Source organism: Puccinia triticina, chromosome 8A, assembly GCF_026914185.1.
Source record: "Puccinia triticina chromosome 8A, complete sequence".
Taxonomy (NCBI): Eukaryota; Fungi; Basidiomycota; class Pucciniomycetes; order Pucciniales; family Pucciniaceae; genus Puccinia; species Puccinia triticina.
This window is the reverse complement of record NC_070565.1, coordinates 5234459-5260938: the sequence shown is the minus strand read 5'-3', so window position 1 is coordinate 5260938 and position 26480 is coordinate 5234459. Positions and strand designations below refer to the sequence as shown.

At 50.1% G+C, this 26480-nt stretch overlaps 3 protein-coding genes across 3 annotated transcripts; all 3 read left to right on the top strand.

Annotated features, from left to right (window-relative positions):
* Positions 1 to 9216: 9216 nt before the first annotated feature.
* Positions 9217 to 11258, top strand: PtA15_8A556 (uncharacterized protein; the record flags this gene model as incomplete). The annotated part of the gene is made up of 7 exons (XM_053171997.1): positions 9217 to 9630; positions 9729 to 9885; positions 9980 to 10062; positions 10163 to 10329; positions 10419 to 10792; positions 10890 to 11058; positions 11153 to 11258. 7 exons carry the CDS (start codon positions 9217 to 9219, stop codon positions 11256 to 11258), a joined length of 1470 nt encoding a protein of 489 aa, XP_053023205.1.
* A 7397-nt stretch (positions 11259 to 18655) lies between these two features.
* Positions 18656 to 20498, top strand: PtA15_8A555 (uncharacterized protein; the record flags this gene model as incomplete). The annotated part of the gene is made up of 3 exons (XM_053171996.1): positions 18656 to 18741; positions 18802 to 19881; positions 19949 to 20498. The coding sequence occupies 3 exons, from the start codon at positions 18656 to 18658 to the stop codon at positions 20496 to 20498; spliced, it is 1716 nt and encodes a 571-aa protein (XP_053023204.1).
* Positions 20499 to 22918: 2420 nt separating this feature from the next.
* PtA15_8A554 (uncharacterized protein) lies at positions 22919 to 25660 on the top strand (the record flags this gene model as incomplete). The annotated part of the gene is made up of 2 exons (XM_053171995.1): positions 22919 to 22921; positions 25253 to 25660. 2 exons carry the CDS (start codon positions 22919 to 22921, stop codon positions 25658 to 25660), a joined length of 411 nt encoding a protein of 136 aa, XP_053023203.1.
* Positions 25661 to 26480: the final 820 nt, after the last annotated feature.

Sequence of the window (26480 nt, the reverse complement as noted above, 5' to 3'; positions counted from 1 at the left end):
TGTTGGCGGCGGAGGCGGAGACGATGTCGTTGGCTTTTGTACCGTTCAAGCTGACCTCATGAGCCTCCAGAGTCGCAGTTGTGTCATCAAGCGACATCTCCACAGCGGTATACACAATAGAATCCCGGACGTTGGACCACAAGGGATTGAGTCCACCGACAAGGCGATCTGCGATTTGTCTATCGGTAGGTAATTCGCTGACCGTTAGTAGATCATCGGCGGCAACCCAAACACGTCCAATCCAGAGTGCAATTGGCTCGTCCGGATCATGTCGAACGTTCCAAAATGCTTCATGCAGGCGGATCCGACGAGCTCTGGTATTCTTTTCGTATGCATTAACGATTTTTGAGAAGAGACGAAAAGCAGGCTTGACTTTTCGATAACGCTGGCCAAGAGCATCGGTCAGCGTCCATCTGATGGTGGAGCATGCTAGTTCCAAAAGTGCGTCCCAGTCAGCAGCAATGTCCTTGGGGTTGTAGCCTTTGGAGTAGTCAGCCGAGCAAGCGGAGGTGCCTGGTTTGGGGTCTTCCTTAGGTCGAGGAAGAGTGCCCTTGACTATATCCAGCGTGTTTTGCATGCCTAGCGCAGCCTCGATGCGAGATCGCCAACGTGGAAAGACAGACTCGGTGCCATCTAACTGTTCGATTGACTGAACCAGATTCAAGACGTTTTGAACTTGACGATACAACATTGCAAGTCCGATTGAAATCAATTGGTTGAGCAAGGTTGGGAACCAGTAAAACAAGAACTAGAGCCAGTTCAATTCTGAAACTTGGAGGAGGTGAAGATAAAAAAAATTGTCGAAGTATGAGTGAGACAATGGGTCTCATAACCTGTTGAGGGACACCGGCAGGGACTGAACTCAAGCTAGGCTGTCGAGACTCACGGGATTGCCTTGACCAGTGAATATCGAGTAGTATCTCAGTGAGGAAAAGGGAAAGGAAGAGAACCGGTAGAGTTGTGGTTATGATAGGCTTAGTATAAGCATCACTACATACAAGCATATGGTACTCAACATACGGGTAATCTAACAGGATGTGATGTGGAGGTGGGCGTGCTGTGGATGGGGTGTGGGCCGGGCAAGGAGGAGGCAGGCGCAGAGGGACACATCTGAGGATGTGGGTTTTTTTTTAAAAAAGTGTAATTTTGCCTTTGGCATTGCACACTACACCCGGGGAGTCCATCCACGGGGAAATCACGCGGAATCCACGAGGACTCCACGTGGTAGCCGCGCGCGAGGTCGGACCAGCGGCTGCTGGTCCACACGTTCACGTGACCTCCACCAAGTGGATCACGGGGGCACCTCGTGATGGCCCCGAGGATTCCACGGATACTTACAGATGTGTACCCGTGGAATCCACGTGGCCACGTAGGCGGGGCTGAAAAATTTAGCGGGAGGAGCCCGTTAAAAATTATCATCAGTGGGACTCGAACCCACAACAAGCACAGGGAGCCTGGGTGAGAGGGAGTGCTACACAACACTGCCAGCAAACAGGTGACGTAATCCGGATTTCGTCGCGCTGACGTAATCCAGATTCCAATTCAAACCCGCGCCCCGGGTGTGTTGTCACCTGCCATTCTCAGTGGCAGGTGCAAGAGAGCACAACAATCCCCTCGATGGCCAGTGCTAACCGGTCATCGAGGGGACACACACACCTAGCTCCCTTGATGGCCCGTCTGTACCGGCCATCAAGAGGAACACCCTACACCCTCTCAATGGCCGGTCAGTACCGGCCAGCAAGAGTAAAGCACTATTTATACTCTCGATGGCCGCTACTGACCGGCCATCAAGAGGTGATACACATACCCCTCAATGGCCTGTCAGTACAACGGCCATCAAGACAAAAACACCAAACTCTCAATGGCCCGTACTGGCCGGCCATCGAGATCAAAACTCTCTTGGTGATGTGTATACACATCACCCTCGATGGCCCGTCAGTACCGGCCATCGAGAGGAACATAATACACTCTCGATGGCCTGGACTGATTGGCCATCGAGAGGAAATACACACCCCACTCGGTGGCCCGTCAGTACCGGCCATCAAGAGGAATATACTACACTCTTGATGGCCTGCGCTGACTGGCCATCGAGAGTGAAGCGCTTTGCTCTCAATGACCAGTTGGGTCACTGTGCGAGATGCGCATGTCCTCTCGATGGCCGATCAGTCCAGGCCATCAAGAGTGTATTATGTTCCTCTCGATGGCCGGTACTGACGGGCCATTGAGGGTGATGTGTATACACATGACCAAGAGAGTTTTTCTCTTGATGGCCGGCCAGTACGGGCCATCGAGAGTTTAGTGTTTTTGTCTCGATGGCCGGTGTACTGACAGGCCACCGAGGGGTATATGTGTCACCTTTTGATGGCCGGTCAGTAGCGGCCATCGAGAGTGCAAACAGTGCCTTACTCTTGCTGGCCGGTACTGACCGGCCAACGAGATAATGTTGTGTGTTCCTCTTGATGGCCGGTCCAGACGGGCCATCAAGGGAGGTGTGTGTGTCCCCTTGATGACCGGTTAGCACCAGCCATTGAGGGAGTCGTGCTCTCTTGCACCTGCCACTGAGAATGGCAGGTGACGAAATCCACGGCAGGTGACGACAGCGCCGGGGCGCGAGTTTGAATTTGAGTTTGGATTTCGTCAGCGCAACGAAATCCGGGTTACGTCAGCTGTTTGCTGGTGGTGCAACACAGCCATTTCACATTCCTGTATGACGCTTCGTTACACTCTATCAACCACCCAAACAATGGTTTGCAATCGGGTTCGCAATAGGTTTTTTTCTCAAGTTTTTTTCTCAAGTTTTTTTTTTCAAGTTTTTTTTTCCTCTCTTCAAAATCGAGTTTTGTTGGACTTTCAAAACCTCAGGACCAGCCTGAGGTGGTCTTGGCTGGAAGTAAAAAAAAAAAAAATCCCGTGGAACCAACGTGAGCAACAAGCTGACGTGGTCTCCACGCATGCCAGGAAGGCACATCGTGGAACCGACGGGGAAAAGTGTGAAGCCCATTGGTTCCACGTGGAAAAAACCTGTTTCGTGGAACCGACGAGCTTACCAAGGGGTTACCAAGCCAATCCTCGTTGGCTCCACGGATCACCCTCCTCTTGTCGGTTCCACAAACAGGCGGGGCAGGAAGTACCCCCGCCGTGTACAAATATCATGATATCTACCTACAAGCATTTTTGTTAGTTATGTTTGTGGTTTTTTTTTACAGTACTTGTTTCTATGGGGCCAAGTTCTGTAGAGGATGTGGCAATCTTAACAAGTAGGGACAATGAGTTGTGATGTGGGTTTGTGGGTTGGATGGGGTGCAACCATTTTTCAGGTTGATTCAATTGGGTAAGGGGTATTTAAATTGAAGAGTTTTTATACATATAAAGTGGACAACTAATAAGTGGGTTGAAGGTTGAATGGGTGGTGTGTAGTTGTCCAAGCGCATAATTGGTAGCGGCCAGGGGTTGGGTCCACCAGGATTTGAACGCTGGACTCGTCACTCTCTTCGAAGTGATTATACTATGTTGTCGCAGGGGAGACACCAAGCTTCCGTGGGTGATGGTTACCACTAGGCCATCTGGACCCTAGGATGTGGGTTGGTGAGGGTGGGGGAGATGGAGGGTGGTGGTGATCCAATGAGCGGACTTAGAAAAAATGAGGCGGGTGGATCAGTCAGGGCCAAGGGTGACGTGTCCCTGTGATGGGCGGACTTTGTCTTGGCCCCCTCTGCCCTTTTTTTTGGGTTAGCCTGGAGGCCGGCATCTTGCCACTTTTCCCACCGGCTGTTGTCAGGTCAAGCGCGTTCATTAGGGGGGTTCACAATTGGATTTTTGGCTCCTGGTGACCCCATAAAATCTTCCTTGCTGGTGCACATTTGGGCCATAAAATTACCACCAGAAATGGTAAAATTTTGCTGGTCATTCAACCGGGACCAGCAAAATTTTACGGCACCCCTTCTGATGACCGGTCAATACCAGTCATCACCTGGAATTCATAACTCCATCCAATGGCTGGTCAACACGGGTCATCGGGTCGGGTACACACTCAACTCTTCCCCAACACCAGTGATTGGACACACGCACACACCCCACTCAATGACTAACCTGGTCATCAAGTGGATACACACTCCACTCAATGACCCGGGTTGGTCATCAACTGCACACACTCCACTTGATGACCTAGCCGGTCATCAAGTGGATAACCACATACTCGACTTGATAACCGGACAGGGTCATCAAGTGGGTACACACTTCACTCAATGACCCAATTGGGTCATCCATACCGACTCGATGGCCGGACCAGGTCATCGAGTGGACACATACACTCCACTCAATGGCCGGACTGGGTCATTGAGTGGATAACTACTCCACTAGATGACCAACCCGGTCATCTAGTGGATAACTACTCCACCAATGACCGAGTTGGTGAGTGGACAACTACTCCACCAATGACCGGGTTGGTCATCAAGTGGGCTCCCTGCTCCACTCAATGAACTGAACGGGACATCGAGTGGAGTGAATATCCACCTGATGACCGGATTGGCCATTGAGTGGATAACTACTCAACTCGATGTCCTGGTCTGGCCATCGAGTGGAGTGTGTATCCACTCGATAGCCGTACCGGGACATTGAGTGGAGTAGTTATCCACTTGATGACCAAGCCGGTCATCGAGTGGGGTGTGTTCAATGACCCGGTCGGGCTATTGAGTGGGGTGTATCCACTTGATGGCCGGACCAGGTCATCGAGTGGAGTAAGGAGTGGATACACACCGATGACCCGGTCCAGTCATTGAGTGGATACACACCGATGACCCAGTCCGGCCATCGAGTGGATACACACCCTACTTGATGATGGAGTATGTATCCACTGGATGACCAGGTTGTTCATCGAGTGGGGTGCATGTATGGGTGTTGGTTGACTGGTTGACCTGATGATCGACCTTTCATATGTAGGTTGAGGTGTGTGAGATTGATGGCCGGTCTTGACCCGCCCAGGTTCATGGTGTGATGGGCACCAGTACGTTTCCTTTGCTCAGGCGGCATAAAATCCTCCTGGTGTCCAGCTAAAAATTTAATTGCGCAGGGTGCGCATCTCTACTGGTGAGGTGATAAAAAGTTGCTGGTGAAATCCAATTGTGAACCCCCCTATTAGGGGGGTTCACAATTGAAATTAACAAAACTTTAGGACCCATTTTAAGGTGTTTATGAACATATTTTTAAAAAGTTTATAAACTGTACTGATTGATCAGGAACACCCATGCTGTTGTTCATTTCCCCAAAAGTTTAAAATTTTGTTCATAAAGGCCTTAAATTTGGCTCCAAAGTTTAGTAAAATTCAATTGTGAACCCCCCTATTGGCAAACCAACCCCAGGCAAGTTATGTTAAACTTGCCTGAAGTCAAGTGCTGGCCGTTTGGCTGTTAATTTGGCTGGTAGTTTGACGGCACGGGCAAAACCTTAATCCGTGCAACTGCCATGTATGAATTACCAAACGTATCTAAGCCCTTGTCCCCAAAATGGCCGGGGGGGGCACCCATTTGGCCCGGGAGAGATGCACAGCATCGAGATCTCTCCCGCAGGGAAAGGACTTATGAATTATCAGGCATTTTGGCCTGAGAGAATCTGGATGTTTTGGTGGTGGCCAATGTAATCACCACCTGCAGACCACAGTTTTTGACAAGTTCATTTTTTTGGAAGCTTCTATTTTTCTGAATCCAACTGTCTCTTCAGAATTTTGGGATTCCATCACCCTTGTCCTCCAAAAAAAAATCCAAACTTTGAGATGCTTGGCCGCTTAATGGCAAGGGAGGTGTGTTTTTAATTAAGATTTAATTTAGGTGGGAGATAAAGCTGTAAAAGTTGGACAAGTCTTCAAGAAATCACTACTTTCCAAAAAAGATAGAAAATAAATGAAAACACTTGGGGGTGGCTACCTATTTAGGATTGTAGCCAAGATGCTGGCACTCAGCTGGGATAGAATGTGGATGGGAGAAAATGGAAACCTGATTTTATAATCAAAGAGAAAGAATTCCTATGCTTCATTTTGAGATTCCCTCATGCGAGAATCTCAGTGTTACTCGTAAGCCCCGCTTGCACCTACGGCTTGGCGGTGCCGCAGGCTTTGTTACGCTTGTGTAATTACATAGACTTCAAATAATTTCCTCATTTCAAAATTCAGCCACAGGCCTGTACAGTTTGACTGTACGGGCAGTCAAAACCCCTTTGGGTTGGCTTGGCGAGGGTGCCGCCTGTAAGCTCCCGACAAGGGGAGCTTCACTGAGCGAAGAGGGACACAGTGGATCAGGGGCAAAGGGCAAGGAAGGATCCTTGTAGAGATTCTGGAACCACTGTGTAATTTGTATTTCAAAGAAACTAGCTCAGAGGAAGGTCAGTCCTTCCTTACTACATGAAATTGAGAGAAGAAGAGAAAGAGGAGAAGGAGGGAAGAAGAGAACAATGGGAGAGAAGGAGAGGGGAATGCTTACCTAGCTCAGAGGAAGGTCAGTCCTTACTTACTGAGCTAGGTGGGTGCGGGGCGATGGGATCTAAGTAGGCGGTCGGAACCCTGTCTGTGACACTCTTGTGATAGATTTGGTGAGCTTGCGGGCCGCGGGCTCACACCGCCTTGGCCACACTGCCAGCATATTTGGCTGGGACAAAGCCATCCCAGTTTAACTGGGATTCACTCAACCAATTTGAAATGGGTTGATCTCATCCAATGAAATATAAAACCAAGGAGGGTACATTGAATTTATATTTCATCAGTTGAGATCAACCAAGTTTAAATTGGTTGATTAAATCCCATTTTAACTGCGATAACCTCAACCCAGCCAATTATTCTGGTAGTGCCACGGGCAGGGTAGGCATGCGGCCAAGGGGTCTGCTCAATGTAAAATTGCTCCAGGATTCCAATGGTGCAACCCTCAAGGCTCCAAAGTTAAAAACAAAGAAATTAGCCATTTTCTTCTGATCATATTACTGTATGCAGCCTGTCATACACTAAACAGGCTTTGAGGCTGAAATCTTGAGATTGTACAAAGAGCCTGTGGAAGTTTTAAAATCTGTTGGGGCACCATTGACAGGCCCAGGCGACGTTTTTAGAGTCGTTTGAGGTTAGAGAAGGTTTTTCAGGTTGAATTATAATCACATTTGTCAAAAACATTGAATGATCTTACCTTTTTTGGTCCAGTACCCGGGCTATAAAATTAGAGCCAAATGTGATTGTGACTGTCTTTGTCTTTGCCTTTATCCCAATCTGCATTGTTTTTCTTCTGGTATTTTGCTGAATTCTTGTGGTTCTCCTCATCAGAATCCGGGGCCGTTTCAGCAGTCACTTGTCCATTTTGGCTGGAGTATTGCGTAATTCTGTCAAATGGATTTATGACCGTTGGGACTTTTTGGCTCCAATCAGCTTCATTTTCAGTATCATTGTCTGAGGAGCCTGCAACTTTCCTCTTCTTGGAATTTCTTTTGGATTGCTGTGCCTGGGGTCAAGCAGGTGCAGGACTAACAAGAGACCCGCAGGAATTGTTCTGAGTGGGTACATATCTGACATGGGCACTTGTGGTTTGAATATGTGAGGACTCCCGGCGATTGAGAGGTTTTGAGGGGGCGTTGGACATGATATAAGGACAGAAAGCTGAAAAAATAAATAATAACAGATGGGGATAAATCACAGGCAACTGAACCTGACGCGATGTTCCTACATACAGCAGAGATAAAATGTGGTTTTGAAGCTGTGCTGTTCAGCTGCGGCAGCTATGATTGTGTAGCGTGCCTGTAGTATTCATTGCTACACAGCCGCTACCCGCTACTGTAGCGTTTAGCGGCCTTGTAGCTCAAATTCAGCGGTTTTGTGCTACAGCTACGCTTTTTGGTAGCAAAAGCGGGAAATTTCCGCTGCGCTAAAGCTACAAGCATTGAAAAAAAGTGGTCCTGCGCTAAATCTAGCTGTAGCTGTAGCGGTTTTGGGGGCAGCTACAGCTACATGGTGTGGCCACGTAGCAAAAACACGCTACGCTACGCTACGCTACGCTACGCTACGCTACGCTACGCTAAAAGGCCGCTTTATTTAGTGTAGCACAGCAGTTACACCCTTGCCTAGACTACAGGTGACATCAGCCTAAGTCCAATGAGCTTCCCACCAGTTGCACAGTTGGCCATGTGGACAGCCTTTTGTAGGAAAAAAAGGGGCTATTGTAGCCTAGTTGCAGTAACACCAGAGCTGGAAAAAGTGACAGCCATTGTTGCTTGATGTCACCTGATGTATGGTGACAACTTGTTTGTCCGGGTGCTGAGGACAACAGGTGCAGTTTCAGGAGAGGAAGCAAGGGCTTTCCAGTTTAAGATTTTCTAGCAACTGTTGCCTGGACAGGGGGTTATTTTGAAGGGTAATTATTGCCTTTAGGCTTAGTTGGCACTGCACCATGAATATCATAAGGTAACTTCTTCCTACAATTTTCAGCACTTACTTATGGGGAATAATTTCTAAAAATATGTCTCACTGCAGGAATAAAATGCTTGGACAAGTTTTTCTGAGAATTCCTTGGACAGACTTTGTCTAAAGTTTTGTATTTTGCTGGGTCTGGGCCACAAAACTTGTTGAGCAAACTTTGTCCAACAACTGGTTGGACAAAGCTGTATGAGCAGATTCTTATGAAGTCTGGAGAACTAGGGACAGTTTGATGTTTGATCTACTCAGTTGTGTTGGGAGGTGTGATGTTTTCAACCTTCTTAGGTTGGTTTTTAATTGGGAGCCCGGAGCATACATATGAGGTATGAAGCAGTATTTTTAGGGTGAGAGAGGGTTATGAAGTGGACAGCTAATAAATGGTTTGTAGATGAAACTGGGGTAGTACATTGTTGCTCATGTTGAAAGGGCAGACATGGGTTTGCAACTTTGCTGGGATTCGCATCAGGGTTGACCCGTGACGCCCGCTTGTCAAACCGGCCCGGCGGGAGGCCCGCGAGCAGAATTGCGCAGTGTCGCCGAGCCGAGCTGCGGCGCTGCCGGTCGAAGCCGTTTGGCCGACCGAACCGGTGAGGCCCGGCGGTGGAGAAAGACCGTCGGGAAGCAAGGAAAGTGCAGTCACGAGTCATCGAGCAATGCACTGCAAGTTGCAACTGATCGGGGCTGAGCTAAATCTCCTGCTTCCCTTTCAGAAAGCACGATCGGCTAATCAACCCATTCAAATTCATGGTAGAGGCCAACAAAAGTAGTAAACTCAAGGCATGTGGGTTCATGTTTATATTACTCCCCATGATCCCTGCACAATCAAGGGCAGTCCATCCTCACACCACTCTTGGCAGCGTGGACTGACTTTTGGAGTAATTTGGACACGCGGGCACTTACAGATGGGCTCACATGTGCTGCCTCTGGGACTTTCCGAGCAGCGCGAAGACTGGCATGAGACAGTTGTATCGATAGGAGCTGCTTCACCCGCTACTCGATTTGGAACAAACACTTGTCTCAACACTTCCCGATCGGACCACCCCCCCCAGAGAGTCGAGACCCACCATCAACATATATACCCTCCCAGCTTGCTCCCCAGAGTCCAACACGCTATCACGATGTCCGGAAACAACAGCTCCTTTAACTCCCCCACCATGAACGACTGCGAGCCAAACGATGCCCGAGTCGAAGGCGTGAGTAGACATCCGATTTCTTTTTCATCTATAGATTTGATTCGAAAAAATAAACACAGCCATGAAACTGATGACTTCTTCTCTGCTTGTTCGGACAGTACGAGCCCCTTATCTCTCCACTTTTGCTGCGCTCCGAGGTCCCAGTTAGTTCGCGCTCTTGGAGTACCATTCGCCATGCCAGAAGAGCCTGCGCAAAGGTCATCTCCCGTCAGGACGACCGTTTAATCGTTATCGTTGGCCCATGCTCAATACACGGTACATAAACATTTGATGCTGTGCATAAAAAAGGTCCCAATAGATACGCTCAAGTAGAATATTGACTTGGCTGCCCGATCTTACTCCTCTATAGATACCGATCAAGCGCTCGAATACGCCAGACTGCTGAAACCTCTTATGTCTGAGCTCCCAGACCTAGTGATCGTCATGCGATCGGTGAGTGCTTAATAATCCGTTCTTTTTACCCTGTTTCCATCGATTTTTGAAACAAGATTGGCATGATTCCCTGACCTCTATCGCAACAAACCTCTCTCAGTACTTTGAAAAACCCCGGACAATTGTCGGGTGGAAAGGCCTGATCAATGATCCTGACCTCGATGGCTCATTCAAGATCAATAAAGGGATGCGCAAAGCAAGACAATTACTTAGTGATCTCACCGATCTCGGGGTCCCCGTTGGCGTCGAGTTACTGGATACTATCAGGTTAGCGGTCGAATCTTGAATATTTTCGCTTGGTCTATCAAAACGAACTATCTAGATGACGATTTTCCAAAATTTGTATTTATCAATAGCCCGCAGTTCCTATCAGATTTGATTTCATGGGGAGCAATCGGAGCGCGAACGACCGAGTCACAACTACATCGAGAGTTGGCATCAGGAACGTCGCATCCGATCGGGTTCAAGAATGCGACGGATGGCGGGGTGGGCGTGGCGATCGATGCGATGCGCTCGGCCAACTGTCCCCACTCGTTCCTCGGCGTCAACGACCAAGGCTTGGCCAGTATCGTCAAAACGACCGGAAACGTCGACGTTCACGTGATCCTTAGAGGCGGGGGCTCGAAGCCAAATTACGACGCCGAATCCGTCAAGCTCGTCCGGGAAGCTATCACTAAAGCTCGGCCCGAGACTCCAGCTGCTATCATGATCGATTGTTCTCATGGCAATTGTTCGCGTCTCCTCTTGCTCCCCCTCCCTTTTTTGTGGTCCCCCCCTGCACCGTTAAATTTCTTGTTCTGATCCAATATCTTGCCTTCGATCTCCAGCGCTCAAGGATCACCGAAATCAGCCCAAAGTTGTCGCTGAGATTTGCCAGCAACTGAACGCCGGCGATCGCTCGATCGTCGGAGTGATGATCGAGTCTCACATCAACGAAGGCCGCCAAAACATCCCAGCCGAAGGACCCAGCGGATTGAAACATGGTGTCTCCATCACGTGCGTTTAATCAGCAAATCAAAGAGCGATTCCAAAGACTCATCTTTCTTCTCCTCTTCTGTTCGTGCTTTCGGATCTGTTTCTCCTTTCGTAGCGACGCTTGTATCGATTTTGAGACCACCGTCAAGGCCCTCAAAGACCTCCAAGCCGCTGTCGTTGCTCGCCGGAACTTGGGAACCGCCAATGGCACCTCTCATTAGATTACCACTCCTCTCTCCCCTTGATCATGCCCCTCTCCACATAGAAAAAGAAAAATCACAGTAGAGAGAGAGAGAGACAAGAAAAGTATAGTTACCCTCGACACAAAAAAATTAGCAATGCCTTTTTTCCATTTTTCCATGGTGCCATGTTTATGAGTTGACTCTGATGATTCCGCAAATGCAATCCACACATTCATCCACACACACACACTAAAGTCCCAGATTGAATCCATGAAAAAACGGGTTCCGGCCATTCTGTTCAAGTGGGGCAAGAAAATCACTCTCATTGACACCTGGGTTGGCTGGTGCCTTGCTACATAAATAGTTGGGAGCAGAAAAAACAAATTAATCTAGGGACAGCTGTGGCTCTGATGTGTTGTCCAAGCGCAAATACTTCCCGGTAGGGAGAGACTTGCGTGTCCAGCGAGGTGGCTCGCGCCATGGTAGCGGGGACTCCTAAACTGGTGTTTTTTGGGGGACCACCCAAGGCAACTACTGCTTTCGACAAAGTGAAGAATTTTTGGCTGCCCAGGTTGACAGCGGTGTTGGAAGCAATCTTCTCTCATCCAGTCTCAGGCTATTACTCGAAGTGAAAATCATGAATTTTTAAAAGTATGAACCTCTGGAAGAGGCGATTTTTTATGTGCTATTGTAAATCTACTGGGTTACTTTGGATTTTATACTTTATCCAGGTTGCGAGTGGATGGTATTATGTGTGTGTTTTCTTGCAAGTTGACTTTAAACACCTTCACCAAATTGTGCTATATTAATCCCAAAACCAGTTGGCTGAACCCTGCTCCCTTCCATCATGAGAACAGTCTCCAGTGTTCCTGATATTGTAATGGGTGAATTTCTCGCAAAGCGTGCATTGGAGGATCTTCTTGCCGCGGGGAACTTGACACTGCACGCCACTGTTGTCCCGGACTCCACAGATACACGTATAGGGTCTGCCGCATGCCCGTGTTGGCCTGCAACTAACCTTGTCGCAGTGGGCGCACACCATGTAGCCAGCGACGCAGGAGTGGGCGGCAAGGAACAGAGTGAAGACGGAGATACAGACGAGGCTACCGAGTTTCATCTTGAAGGGTCTTGATTCGACTGACGAGACGACTGCGAACGGGGTTGAACTTGGGCGAATAGAGGTGGATTGACCTGGCTTGAGGGGTTGGTGTGTGAGGTGTGGGGTGATGCTAACTGTTGTGCTGTTTGTGGATAGAGGACCACCTAGGTAGTTTCTAGCACAGTTCACATCGGGGCTTTAGCAACTCTGCTGATGGCTGGCTTTGCTGATGTCACTAATTTTTAGTCTAACACTTCAGCACCATGAATGGCGCTGTTTCTGCTAGTAGCTTGCTGACCTGAATAAAATTACAGATAACTTTTACACCTTTTTTACATCAGTTTGCTGATGACAGCAGAGTCACTAAAAAACTCAGGAATTGAAAGTTTTTTGAAAAATATTTAGGAGTGTTTTAAAATTCATCTATAGCTTTTTTTAGTCAAAAAAAGATTGTCAAAAGTTTTCTTCAAGGACTTCTGAAATCAAACTGCGGAAGACTGCACAACAGACTTCTGCACTGCAAAATGCTTTTCCGCACTGCAAAATGCACTTCCACACTAGAAAAAGTGTGACATTACAGACCTAGGTGACCAGTGCCAGCCTCACAAAGTGAGAAAGGCACTGCAAATTGCAATCTAAGCTAGCTGCAGCAAGTGGTAAGCATAGCAAACCACTTCCACAGTCCTGCACCAAAGCTGAAAAAACTATTTGCACTTCTGTGAATGCAGGTATAACTATAGACTTTGGTAGCAAGACAAAAATATGGAATCCTTCAGGCTTGGAGTCATCAATAAAGCAAACTTCAATGAACACCAAAGGCGAGATAGAGTTCAATTATGCTCTGATTATCAGACAATAGCTAATGCTTTGTGCCAGTTAAGTCTGTGACCCAGGAATTGGGATGGGGTCTGAGGGTCATCCCAAGCCCCAAACCCTGGAAAGGCACTGGGGTATACCAATTTTTGTTTTTGATATACTTATCACCATGGAGGCCCATGGTTCAGGGGCCCAGTTTTGTCCTAGTTAGGGCTAATTGATATATGCATCTGGCTTCAGTTGTGGATTATCCAAGTATTCTCCACATCAACCTTGGTCCTCAATTATTCATACTTAAAAAGATGAAGAGAAAAACCTACAATTTACTCTCATCTCAGCCAGAATCCTCTGCATTTTCAGAAATAAACTATATCAGTTGGATTCAAAGTAAATCTATGCAGTCATCCAAGTCAAATTGCATATTGACTTCTGAGCCATCATTGAATCAGCCTTCAATGTTAATTCCCAACTCCAGTGAGAACAGGGGTTGGTAGCTGAAATTCAGAAGTTTTTGATCCAAGGGTGGTGACCAAGGTGAGGGGTGATATTGTGCTTCAGAGTCATTTCAGTTGGGTGGGTGCATTGTGGTTTGTTGAGGGTAATGTGGGTGACACAGGATCTAAGAGAGATGACAAGATGTCATGGACATTGTTGAGCACAATGAGTCAAGGTGTAATGATCATTCAGCAAGGAAAGATGGCAGACAAGAGGAAAACCAGGCTATATAGATACACACTATAGGCTAAGTTGTGGTTGTATAGAGTAGAAGCATACTAAAGCACAAGCATACTGATACCATATCTCAGTATGGTTGACTTCTTGGGAGTGATTTTGGTGATGATGGGTGACGGTGAGCACTGACTGGGCCAGATGGGGCCAACTTGCATGGCACAGCAAGCCAGTCTTCAACTCAAATTTTGAATACTGACTTGCCAGTTGACATTGTGCATGAAAGTGTCCTTGCCAAATTGGGCTATACAAATTGAAATTGTGCATGTGCAGGTCTACTTTGAAAGCCACTATTGAACTTAATGATAGCAATAAGATAACAAAAATGAAAAGGTTTCAGACATGTGCTCTTCAGAGGGCCTTTTTTCCTACTGTTAATTCTTGTTAAACTTTGGGCCCTCCAGTGAAGAGTTATGAATTTTTTTGTCATTTATTACGTACATGATTGGATCTCTGTGTAGTCTTAGAGACTGTGAAATGAAGATGTGTCTGGTGAGAGTCAAACTCACGACCTCAGCTATGCTGAGACACATACTAGAGTGATGCCTTTACCAACACCGCCAGCAAACAGTGTGGAACTACTCAAAGGGGGGAATAGAGCTTGGAAGGGAGATGGATAGCAACACTAGTACTAATTTAAGCTATGCAAGGGTGCTGATGAAGCTGCCTTCCTGACTAATGCTGAGGGGATGAGAGTAACACTAAGAAAAAGAAAGAAAAGGTGTGGCTGATTTCTACTTGATCTTAGGAGCTAGTACTATGAGCTTTAACTACTGCTTGACTACTGAGGATGAGAGGGTTGAGGCAATGATTGAAGAGGGGGAAGCAATGGCAATGGTTCAATAGCAATGGTGATTTCAGGGGTTCAATGGGTAATGTTCAATATCAATGGGTTCAATGGCAATAGCAATGATTTCAATAAGCAATGGGGTGATGAGGAATTTTCTGCTATAATTTCTGTATAAAAATCTCTCTCATGAGGTACAAGTAGAGATTGCCCTTGGGTACCCATGGGGGGTACCCGGTATCCGTGGGCGGGTACCCGCCGGCGGGTGCCGTGTGCGGGTCCGGGTATGTAAATTTTGGATGGCGGGTACCCGTCCAGGTACCCGCTGCAAAAGGTCTGGAGACGAGCAGTCGCGGACGACCTTTTGCAGCACAATCATGGCCGCCCCCGTAACCTAACCCTCTTGGTGTCCAGCACATGCTGGACACCAAGAGGGCATACACTCTCAATGTCCGGCACAGACCGGACATCGAGAGGGTGTATGTATGCCCTCTCGATGTCTGGTATGTGCTGGACACCGAGGGGCATACACTCTCGATGTCCGGTATGTGTTGGACACCAAGGGGGCATACACTCTCGATGTCCGGCACAGAGCGGACATCGGGAGGGTGTATGTACATATGCCCTCTCGATGTCTGGCACAGAGCGGACATCGGGAGGGTGTATGTACATATGCCCTCTTGATGTCCGGTCTGTGCTGGACACCAAGAGGGCATACACTCTCGATGTCCAGCCCAGACCGGACATCAAGAACTCACACGCAGACATCCCTCTCGATATCCGGCCCAGACCGGGCACCGAGAGGGTATATAAACCCTTGATGACGGTCTATGCCGGCTTCGAGGGTGGTGTAGACTCTTGGTGACCGGCACAGACCAGACATTGGGAGGGTAAACACACACCCTCTCGATGTCCGTCTGTGCCATCGAGACTGTATGCCCTCTCGGTGTCCAGCACAGACCGGACATTGAGAGGGCATATGTACATACACCCTCCCGATGTCCGCTCTGTGCCGGACATCGAGAGGGTATATACACCCTTGATGACCGGCCTGTGTCGGTCATCAAGAGGTTACACCACCCTCGAAGCCGGCATAGACCGGCTAGAGGGTTGAATTGTAGGCGGTACCCGTGATACCCGCACGGGTACCGCCGGTACCCGCACTGCCAACATAATTGGCTGGGTTGATGTTATCCCAGTTAAACTGGGATGCACTCAACCAATTTAAACTTGGTTGATCTCAACTGATGGAATATAAATCCAAGGTACCCCCCTTGGTTTTATATTTCATTGGATGGGATCAACCCGTTTTAAATTGGTTGAGTGCAACCCACTTAAACTGGGATGACTTCATCCCAGCCAAATATACTGGCAGTGCCGCCCTACGGGTGCCGGGTCCGAGTCTGGGTATCTGTATATGCCCAAAATGACCGCAGGTACCCGCACCTGCCACGGGTACCCGGTTCCACTCGGCGATCTCTAGGTACAAGTGAGGGGGGGAAGGACAGTTCTTGTGTTAAGGAGGGATGAGCACAGACAGTGGGGGAATTCTGGCTATGGGAATAAAGACTGTACAAATGGGGAAGAGTTCTGTCTATGGAAATAAAAGACTGTACAAATAGGGAAGGTGAGGTGAACATAGTAACAACTTGTAATGGTGAGCACTACTGAAAGAGATAAGCACAGATCCAATGATGTAATGTGTACAATAGGCATAGTACATAATGAGTAATGTATGTAAAGAGTTTAGTATGCGAGAAAATATCTGTGAAAAGAATGTAATGTAATGATTCAAGTAAGTTACTAATGAAATGAGTATTGTAACTACTGAAGACTGTAGGTTTTCTGTAAGTCTTATATCCTCTATAACTATTGAACCATTGAAGATAAAGGGGTACTATGTATGAGTGACTATAGGTGAAATGAGGCGTAGAATCTGAATATGGAGTAATAATGAGGTATTTGTGAATGTTTATGGGGTAATGAGCAGTGTAATGATGAATATATGTAAAAGAAGATACTAAAATACCACTTATGGCTTGGAATGGAGCACCACAACAGGTGACGTAATCTGGATTTTGTAGCGCTGACGCAATCCAGATTCCAAATCAAACTTTCACCTGGGTGTGTCGTCACCTGTTGTGGATATTGTCACCTGCCATTCTCAGTGGCAGGTGCAAGTGGAATGCACAACCCCCTTGATGGCCGGTGCTAACCGGTCATTGAGGGGACATACACACCTTCCTTGATGGCCCGTCTGTACCGGCCATCAAGAGGAATACCCTACACTCTCTCGTTGGCCGGTCAGTACCGGCCAGAAAGAGTAAAGTAATATTTACACTCTCGATGGCCGCTACTGACCGGCCATCAAAATGTGATACACATACCCCTTGGTGACCTGTCAGTACACCGGCCATTGAGAGGAAAACACTAACCTCTTGATGGCCCATCCTGGTTGGCCATCAAGAGCAAAGCTCTTTTCTTGATGTGTATACACATCACCCTTGATGGCCCGTCAGTACCGGCCATTGAGAGGAACATAATACACTCTTGATGGCCTGAAATGATTGGCCATCAAGAGGACATGTACACCTTGTATATTGACCCAACTGGTCATTGAGAGCAAAGCTCTGGACTCTCAATGGCCAGTCAGCGCAGGCCATCAAGAGTGTAGTATATTCCTCTCAATGGCCAGTACTGACAGACCATTGAGCGGGGTATGTATGTCCTCTTGATGGCCAGTCATTTCAGGCCATTGAGAGTGTATTTTGTTCCTCTCAATGGCCAGTACTGACAAGCCATCAAGGGTGATGTGTATACACATCAACAAGAGTGTTTTGCTCTTGATGGCCGGCCATTACAGGCCATTGAGAGCTTAGTGTTTTGTCTTGATGGCCGGTGTACTGACAGGCCACCAAGGGGTATGTGTATCACCTTTCAATGGCCGGTCAGTGGCGGCCATTGAGAATATAAAGAGTGTTGTGTGTTCCTCTTGATGGCTGGTACAGACGGGCCATCAAGGGAGGTGTGTATTGATGACCGGTTAGCACCAGCCATCAAGGGGGTCGTGCATTCCACTTGCACCTGCCACTAAGAATGGCAGGTGAAGAAATCCACAACAGGTGATGACACACCCAGGGCGCAAGTTTGATTTGGAATCTGGATTACATCAGCGCGACAAAATCCGGTTTATGTCACCCATTTGCTGGAGGTTGCAACTAGGCTGCAGACGCTTGTGGCTGCCAGCTGGGTGGTTGGTTGGTAGTGCTCATGGGTCAATCCAACAGCCCTCCATACTGTGGTGATACATCATGGTGGCAGACTAACAGACAACTCAACACTCTGCATCTCAATTTTTCTGTTTGTTTTTGAATTCAACTTCTGGCTCTCAAAAAATCTCAGGACCAATTATTGGTCCTGGGGACTGGATCCAGACACCAAGCTATGGTCCTTGCAACATCCAATACTTTTGGGAGTTGGAATTTTGATTTCTGGAAGTTGATCAATCAAGCCCCATTTTTAATGGTAACAACTTTTGTTGCGCCTTGCACATATCAAAATGCAGGGTCTGTTTTTCTGAGACTGTTACTGGTATGGTAACAAAGATATAAAAAAAGGGAGTACACAAAATCCAGCTGGTAGAAATGTGGAAAAACCAGGTAGGCTTATTAACCCCCCCATAACAAATGTGAGGGATCCTTTCTCTTATTATCTCAGGGTCTGTTGCCAAAAAAGCTGACAGGCTCTGCTGCAGAGTGCTGGCAACTTGTTGGGATGAGTGCTGGAGTAAGCATTATCCTGACTTGGAATCCAGTTTTTGGGGTTGGGATGTGATTTGAAATGATACATAATCTGAATTTGAAATTGTGCGTGGCTCGGCGGACGTGCAGGGGAAAGTGGATGCTGTGCAGATGCTGAGGTAATCACCCCCAGCCGCCCAAGCCCACGCTCAAGCCAGCCAACACCATCACCATCAACCCCAACACCATCACCATCACCAACAGGATGGACTCGATCAACGAATGGCTCAACCTCGACCAGGCAGACGAGGAGATCGGAGGACTGCTCAGCAACGACTTCGACAGCCAGCGGTAAGCAGCAGCAGCAGCCCAGCCGCACCCAGGCAAACACTGACCCTGCCGCCCATCCAGATTCGCATTCGAACCCCTCCACTTCACACTCGACCAGACCCAACAACAGCAGCAGCAACTCATCAACAACAACCAGCCCATCCTCTCGCTCGACCCTTCAACCATCCTCAGCTACCCCCCCTCATCCTCAGCCTCACTCTCCGATGACTCCGAACACTCAGCAGCCACCAAGACCACGCCAAGCCACTTCGCCCTGCCCTTCGAACGACCAGCCGATCACTTCCCCACCTACGCCTTGGATCCAGCCCTGCTCTCGGCTTCCATCCCGCCCCATCATCCATCCAACAACAACAACAACAACAACAGCAGCAGCAGTTCTGCTTCGACCACCCCCCAGATCAACCCCCTGAGCACCAAACACCCCGAGCTCAAAATCACCCTCCCTCGACGATCCCCCTCATCGTTCAAGAAGGAGGACGACCAACGCTCCCCGATCCTCAGAGCCACACATTCCCGCTCGTCCTCTGCGATCACCTTCGGCCAACAACCCACACCCGCCTCCCCCGCCCCCAGCGCCCACAAACGCACGCTCTCCCACTCCCATCCGCTCGTCAATGTGCCCGAGTGGGAGGACAAGCCGAGTGCGGAGGAGTACAAGATGCTGAGCAGCAAGGAGAAACGCCAGCTGCGCAACAAGATCAGTGCTCGCAACTTCCGCCACCGTCGGAAACAGCACATCTCCGCCCTCGAGCAGCAGGTCGCCCAGCGCGACCAGACCATCGAGGCCCTCTACAACGACCTCGGCGCAGCCCAGAACGAGAACAAGGAACTCAAGTCCCAGGTCGAACAGCTCAAACAGAAGTGGTCCGATCTGATGAAGAAGATCGAGGAGATGTCCCTCGGCTCCATCTCCCCCACCACCCTGCCCAACAACAACAACAACAACAACTCGACTGGATCGAACGCCTCCGCTGGCCAATCGACCAGCGCCTTGCCCGCCTCGCCCCGCTTGAGATCCGCTAAGACGAATGCGATGATCCCGCTGCCCAACTTACACAAGGACCTTGGCAGCCACACCCGCAAGCCGTTCAACGGCGTCGGCGGGATGACCGGCGGCGGCAACGTCGGCGTCCACACCACGTCCGTCCCGTCCCCTCCTCTCATTGCCTCGCTGATCTCCAGACTGACCTTGACTCTTCCCTTCCAGGCTCATCCCCGACGTCTCCGTCGACGTGTACAAGGGCCTACTTGGCTCTGGACGCACCTTGTTCAACAACCACGACGACGACGAGCAGGAGGAGCCAGGGAAGTCGCCCCAAGCGCTGCTCGAGCAGAAGCTCGAGCACGCCACCCCAGCCAAGCGCGCCGTGCTTGGTCCCGGCTGGAAGCTGTTCCCGAGCGTCCCGGCTGAGCTAGCCTTGGAAGAGAAGGCGGGTGGTGGCCGGCGGGGACCGGTGGACGAGGGCAGGGAGAGCGGCTCTGAAGACGGGCTGCTGGCCGGGCGGCTCTGGTGGATGGTCTGCGCCGCCTTGGCGCCCGACCCTCCCAGCCTCGATAGCCCCCTCCATCGCCAGCCCTCCGATATGCTCATCGATCCCCGGAAACTCGCCGCCTGTCTCGACGGCCGACTCGTCCTCAAACTCGTCGAACCTGCGCCGCCTCCGTACCCCTCTTCCCCTTCTCCCCCGGCCATCGACTCCCAAGCCGATCCCCTCGTCGACCTCGTCGTCCCCAGACTCGCTGGCTGTCGCATCTGACTCGCTCCTTCTTTCCTCTCCTTCAGTACTTAGAATCATCACAGAAAAACTCCCCTAACCCCCCCAAAAATAGTTCCCTCTCTTTTCGTTTCGTCTTCTACTGCTCCTACCTCCTCCCAACAAAAACCCCAAACACACAGATCATGACACACACAAAAAAAATGTTTTTCCTGCCTGTTGACTGTTGCCTACTATCTCAAAACCCCCAACCTCAAACAAACAAACAACCAAAAAGACTTTTCCTTTCACAGCCGTCCACTTACCGTCTCGTTTTTACTCATATACATATATGATTCATATGTGTGCACACAGATTCCTATCGCTCTATGTTATGTTACGTGAATGTTGTTGATGATCCTATACTCAAAAGAAGATACTTTATTATTACAATGAACACCACGTCCGGCGCGCTGGCCCCGCTTTTGCCTCGACAAGAGAGCGGAGGAGAGAGGCTAGGGCAGATACATGCGTATGTGGACGTGTTCTACCCTAATTGTACAACTGTTGATACTCCACCCATCCACAAAAAAAAGATAAAATAAATAAAAAAACAGCTTGGGGTTGTTGGTGAAGGTTGTTCCTCTAAATCATACATATTCACATTGCTTTTCTTCTTTCCCTTTCTTGTGCATGCATACCTTTATTCATGATATTTATCCAGATTATTCATTTGAGTTGGAAATGCAACCTAATCCCCCCTTTTTTTGTACATGTGTATGCAAGAAACACGTCCTCAAAAAAGGCAAGACATAGGCAGGATTCTGTGTGTCTTACGGTTGGCCACTGTGGATGCCTTTGGGACTGTGCTCTGCAAGGCAACCCTGTGTTCATGATGTGTTCATGAAACCGGTGCCCGGCCTCCGTGTCCGAGGCAAAACACAGTCCATGGAAGGCTTGGGTGTAAGGAATGGGCAGTTGAAGTTACCGTAATTAAGTCTGAGTCCTCATCAAGCTTGAAAACAGCTTTTGACTGAATTCATGAAAAAATGTGGTGGGTGTTTCTCCAATCCTCTGAGGAGGCGTAGTTCGTCAGAATATATACCCGAGTTGATGGCTTGGGGTCATCGGGATTCCCTTTGGCACTGTAGCTCAGTTGGTAGAGCACATGCTTAACAAGTCGCGTCGTGCCCGCATGTTGTCGTCGGTTCGAGCCCGGCCAGAGTCAGTATTTTTTGCGGCAGGTTTTTTCGCCAATTCCAACAGTCTCTAAGAGCATCCGCATCGGTGCGGGTGTAACTCGAGGAGTAACAGATCTGCTTACTCCCGGATTAGCGCTAATCCCGGCCGGCAGCCGCATTGGTGCGGGATAAAAAGCTGTGTAAGTATGTGGTATGCACCTACAGCTTATGTAAGCTGTGTTTGGTGCATACTTTTGGGTGGGGAGGAGTGTCTGCATGCATGTGAATATGCATGCAGCGCTTACTCCCAGGATTAGCAAGGAGTAACTTTACTCCCGCTTACTCCAAATTGTACTCCCGGGAGGATTTTAGTCCGATTAAATCGGACCCAATGCGGTTGCCGAGGAGGATTAGTTACGCTAATCCTCCCTTAATCCGCAACCGATGCGGATGCTCTAACAGAGCCGCAACTGGGCGTTCGGGGGCGAACTCTGGCCGCCCGGGTTCCTGTTTTGCGCGCTAACGGACCCGCGGAACAACCCTGGGAACATCGCCGGGGGCAGTCCGACCCGCGATCACCTGCTGGCTTCTGCGGATCGCCTCCCGGCCGCAATCAAGCAGAATCCGCTCGACTTCATACACTGCAAAGATGGACAACACAGTACAGCCAAAACCAAAAAGCTTGCGGGTCCGGCAGCCTGAAAATCCGACCAACAAAATTTTCCATTTAAGCCACCTGCCCTGTATCCTTCCAAACATTCTCATCTTTGCACTCCTTCCCTCTCTCCATCTCTCCCATACCCCCTACCCCCTCCCCATCGAAAATGCCCCCCGACTCTCCTTGCCCCCCCCGCTCATCCGGACCCACCCACAGCCCAGCCGCCGGAAACGCCCACCAGCCAGCCGGAACCATCCGCAGGAACCATCCACCCGCCAGCCCAACCGGAACCCAAACCGCCTCAAATCCGCCAATACCGATACCGGTGAGTACCTCACCACCCTCTCCCTTCGCTCCAAGCCTTCCCCCCCTCTTCCCTGCTCTCCATTCACCCGGACAGCTGACCCAATCATTTTTTCTTCTCCCCCCCAGTTGGTACCATCCGCCAAACAGCCCATTCAGATCCCCGACTCCAAAAATCACCTTTTCCAATACCGGTGAGTGTTTCTCCCTTCCCGCCCCTCTTACCTGCCGTCCAATCACCTTGAGAGCTGATTGGATTGATCCCCCCCCTCCGGGATTTAGGAATCCCCATCTTCCTTCTTGTCACCCACCGGTTCCTGGCCAGCTGCACAGTTGCAACCATGGTATGTACATACCTTTGCTTCCATCATACTGTACCCTGCACATTTGGGCAACAGCTGAAGGTTTTTTTGTGTTTTTGGCATCAGTCCAACGAAAACGAAGTAACCGACAAATTCTTTACGCTCACCAGCCGGATGGATCCGCTGCCTTTCGCCAATGCGCATGGCGAGCCACAAGAGTCGTACCTCGGACCCAGTCAGCCCCCAGACTCTCAGGCTGATGCCTGCAAGATGTTTTATGAACAGTCAATCCTGAACCGAGACGATCCCGAGAGCATAGGTCCCAGTCCCAACACGACTCGCCGCGCCCCTCCCCGCCAGGCAGCTGTGGCTCCAGTATTGGACTCCAGGCGCCCGCCGGCCCCGCGGATCATCAACCTCGATCACCACGTGTACCAGTTGTCTGCGGCAGGCCAGATTGCCCAAGTTAATCCTTGGAACACGACCGCGGCCAGTGCAAAACCTTGGGAGCGGGTGGTCAGCGATGACAAGGCGGTCTTGAAGACGATCCTGCAGCACATGACTTGGCCCAAAGTCATCGAGGACTGTATCGACGGACTCGACAAGATAGTCCCGCTCCTGGGGGCTCATCTCCATCAGATGGAGAAGGAGAAGCTACTCAAGTGGCAGTTCATCATACCAAAAAACAAGAAATTTGCAAAGGGGAAAAACGTTATGGTCTCCTCTGCAGCCCAATTGGCGGAGTTTGTCGAGCAAGCACTGGCCAGCCCAACTGCCCAACTGACAATCAAGGTAGTCATGCAGGACCCACAGAAAAAAGCGAAGGCTGAACAGGCGGTGAGTGCTGCAATTTCATTTCCCATTGACCCCGGTGGGTGGCTAACGTGCCTGTCTCCTCAGGCAAGGGCCCAGCAGGACGCTCTGGCAATGAGTTATGGCCCTGATGACACGCGATTGGCCCTGGAACGCTCCCAGGCTTGGGTGGCGGTCAATGTAAGACATTATTCGTGGATGTGGAGCCTCAGGTGCTTGGTTAGGCCATACTGACCAGGTAGATTGTCCCTCCCATCCGACAGCCGCTCGCCAATGTCAATGAACAAGAGCGCATCCGGATCGCGGCTGATCTCCATGTGTACATCACTGGGAAGTACGGCGTGAACACCGAGTCGATGAGAATCAAAGACCCGAAAAACCCAGGCACCTCAATCCGCGTGACTCGTGACGGGTTAACAAAGTGGAGTCGCTGTATGCTTCATAAAATCCCCGGGATAGACCAGGACAACCCCCCCAACATCCCTGAATTCACGAAAGATAAGCGTCCCGTGTTCACCCTTGCCGAGCTGGCGGTTAAACAAGACGCGCGCCTCAGCAAGCACAAGTCTGCTGCCTCCCCTGCCAAATTGCAAGCTGCCCGGGCGTCGGAAACCCCAGGCCAGGCGACGTCTCACTCAAAGTCGGCCGCCCATCCTGGGACCCCCGCCGAATTGTTATCATCCAGGAAGTTGTCAGTGTTGTCTGCTCCGGCCGCGGGGCCGAAAACCGAGAAGGCAGGCCTAGTGTTTACTCCAGTGCGAGTCTCGTCCGCAGGCCGTGTCCTCCCCGGCCGTTGGGTCCCTGCCTCGGAGTCTAAGTCGGCGGCTAGCGTGCCTTCCCCTGGCGCTCAATTGCTAACTGGCGCAGGTTCCCTTGCACGTGCGGAGTCCCCGGCAAAGCGGTCCCTTGGGGCAAGTGCGGGGCCTGCCCTCCGGTATGACTTGACCGGTTTCAAGGACCTTGGGGGCTATCCTGAGGATCAGGAGACGTCCAGTTTGGAATCCGAGTACCCTGCTGCAGTCTTGGCCACCCATTCAGTCCCGTCAAACTCGTGACGCAAGCTCAGATGTAGAAGTCATGCAACCCTCAGATATCAACTCTGGGATCCATCGGTCACCCGCTCGCAAGATGCCTCACAGCCCCGCCGCGGAAGGCATAGCGCAGACCATGAGTCGGCTCAACTTTGGGCGAGACCGTTTGCCGCCAAGGTTCGCACGCAGTCGCAAGGTCCCGACGCCCAGATCGCCATTGGCTAGTTCTTGGATCAGCATGACGACCCCAAGCTCCCATCTGCGAATGAATGAAGCCAGCAGACGTTTAGAGTTGGAGGAATTCCTCCAAATGTGCAACGTCCCGAATGACGACCCACTCCCGCGGGGCTTAATCAAGCTGCACCACATCGGTCGCTGGGATTTTTTCCTGGACACCTCTACGATCGCCCTAGCCAAGCTCAACTTTCCTGCGCCCCTGGCGTCCCAATTGATGAAGGGGGCCAGATGGTTGATCCCCACTCACACACTGCCCGCTCATGACGCTGTGACCCCACGCGCAATCCCCCAGGACCGAGTCAACGTCGGCACTCCAAGCGCCCTGGACCAGGTCAGCGGGGCCACTCCAGGCACTCACGCACTGCCGGGGGCCCAGGACCGCGCTGGGACAACCGCGACGGCTGTCTCTGGCCCGCAATCCACCGCTGGCGGCCGACCTGCGGCCTTCTGCCACCCCACCTCTTCAACCACGCCGTCGGCCGAGGAATCCTTCAGAAAAGCGGCTGCGGAGGCTGGCGGCCGACCTGCGGCCTTCTGCCACCCCACCTCTTCAAACACGCCGTCGGCCGAGGAATCCTTCAGAAAAGCGGCTGCGGAGGATGACATGACCGACGATTTGTCAGACAACTCCGATGAAGAGTCTGAGCCCTTGCCTTTGGCTGTGTTGCGCTCCAAGGTCGCGCCCACTCAGGAGATCTGAGTGAATTTCCAGGCAAATCGGCGCGATTGCCGTGGTAAGTAGCACCATGCGTGCAATATCTTCTTTCACATACTTCCTAATATGGCACTTGGTCCCTAGTTGTATCTCACTCGAGTTAGGCCCAGATCCTTTATGCAATTCATCATAAAGTTCTGGTTGACTCATGCATTTAATTGCTCACCAGATAGAGCCTAATAACCCATGTCCAAAAATCATGGTCTTGTAGATTCAACTGCAAGATCCACTGAGTGATTCAAATTCCGGCTAAGTCCCCGCACTGTGGAGCCGCAGGCTCGTAGATTCAACTGCGAGATCCAGATTTGAGGCCTGCTCAAAGTGTGTGCAGGGGTCTCCCCAGGCGCACCGCGGGAGCTCCTTGTCTTCCCCTTCTCCAAACAACCAATGATGTGTCTGTGATCTGACTCCGTGCGACCAGGAAATAATGTATATTGTTATTGTATTTATATCTATTGAGGGTAACATAGAGTGAAAACTCTAACATAGACACACATGAGGGACCCAGTGTGTGCTGTCAACATACAAAATAGGAGGAGGTGTAACACTATGAAATCATATAGTGGAGGGAGGAAGAAATCATGTAGTGGAGGGAGGAGCCACCAGGAAGTACCTGAGTTCAATCCCCGCCTGAGTAACCAGCTCCCAAGAAGATTCTTCTCATCACATCCGGCGTGACAATCGTGGGCGAAAACTCCTTGATTATCTCCGCATCCGCGTGGGTTCCAGTGAGAATCTGCGCTCGCTTCAATTGCGACTTGAGGACGGAGAATACCTTTTTGATTGGGTTGTAGTCGGGAGAGTA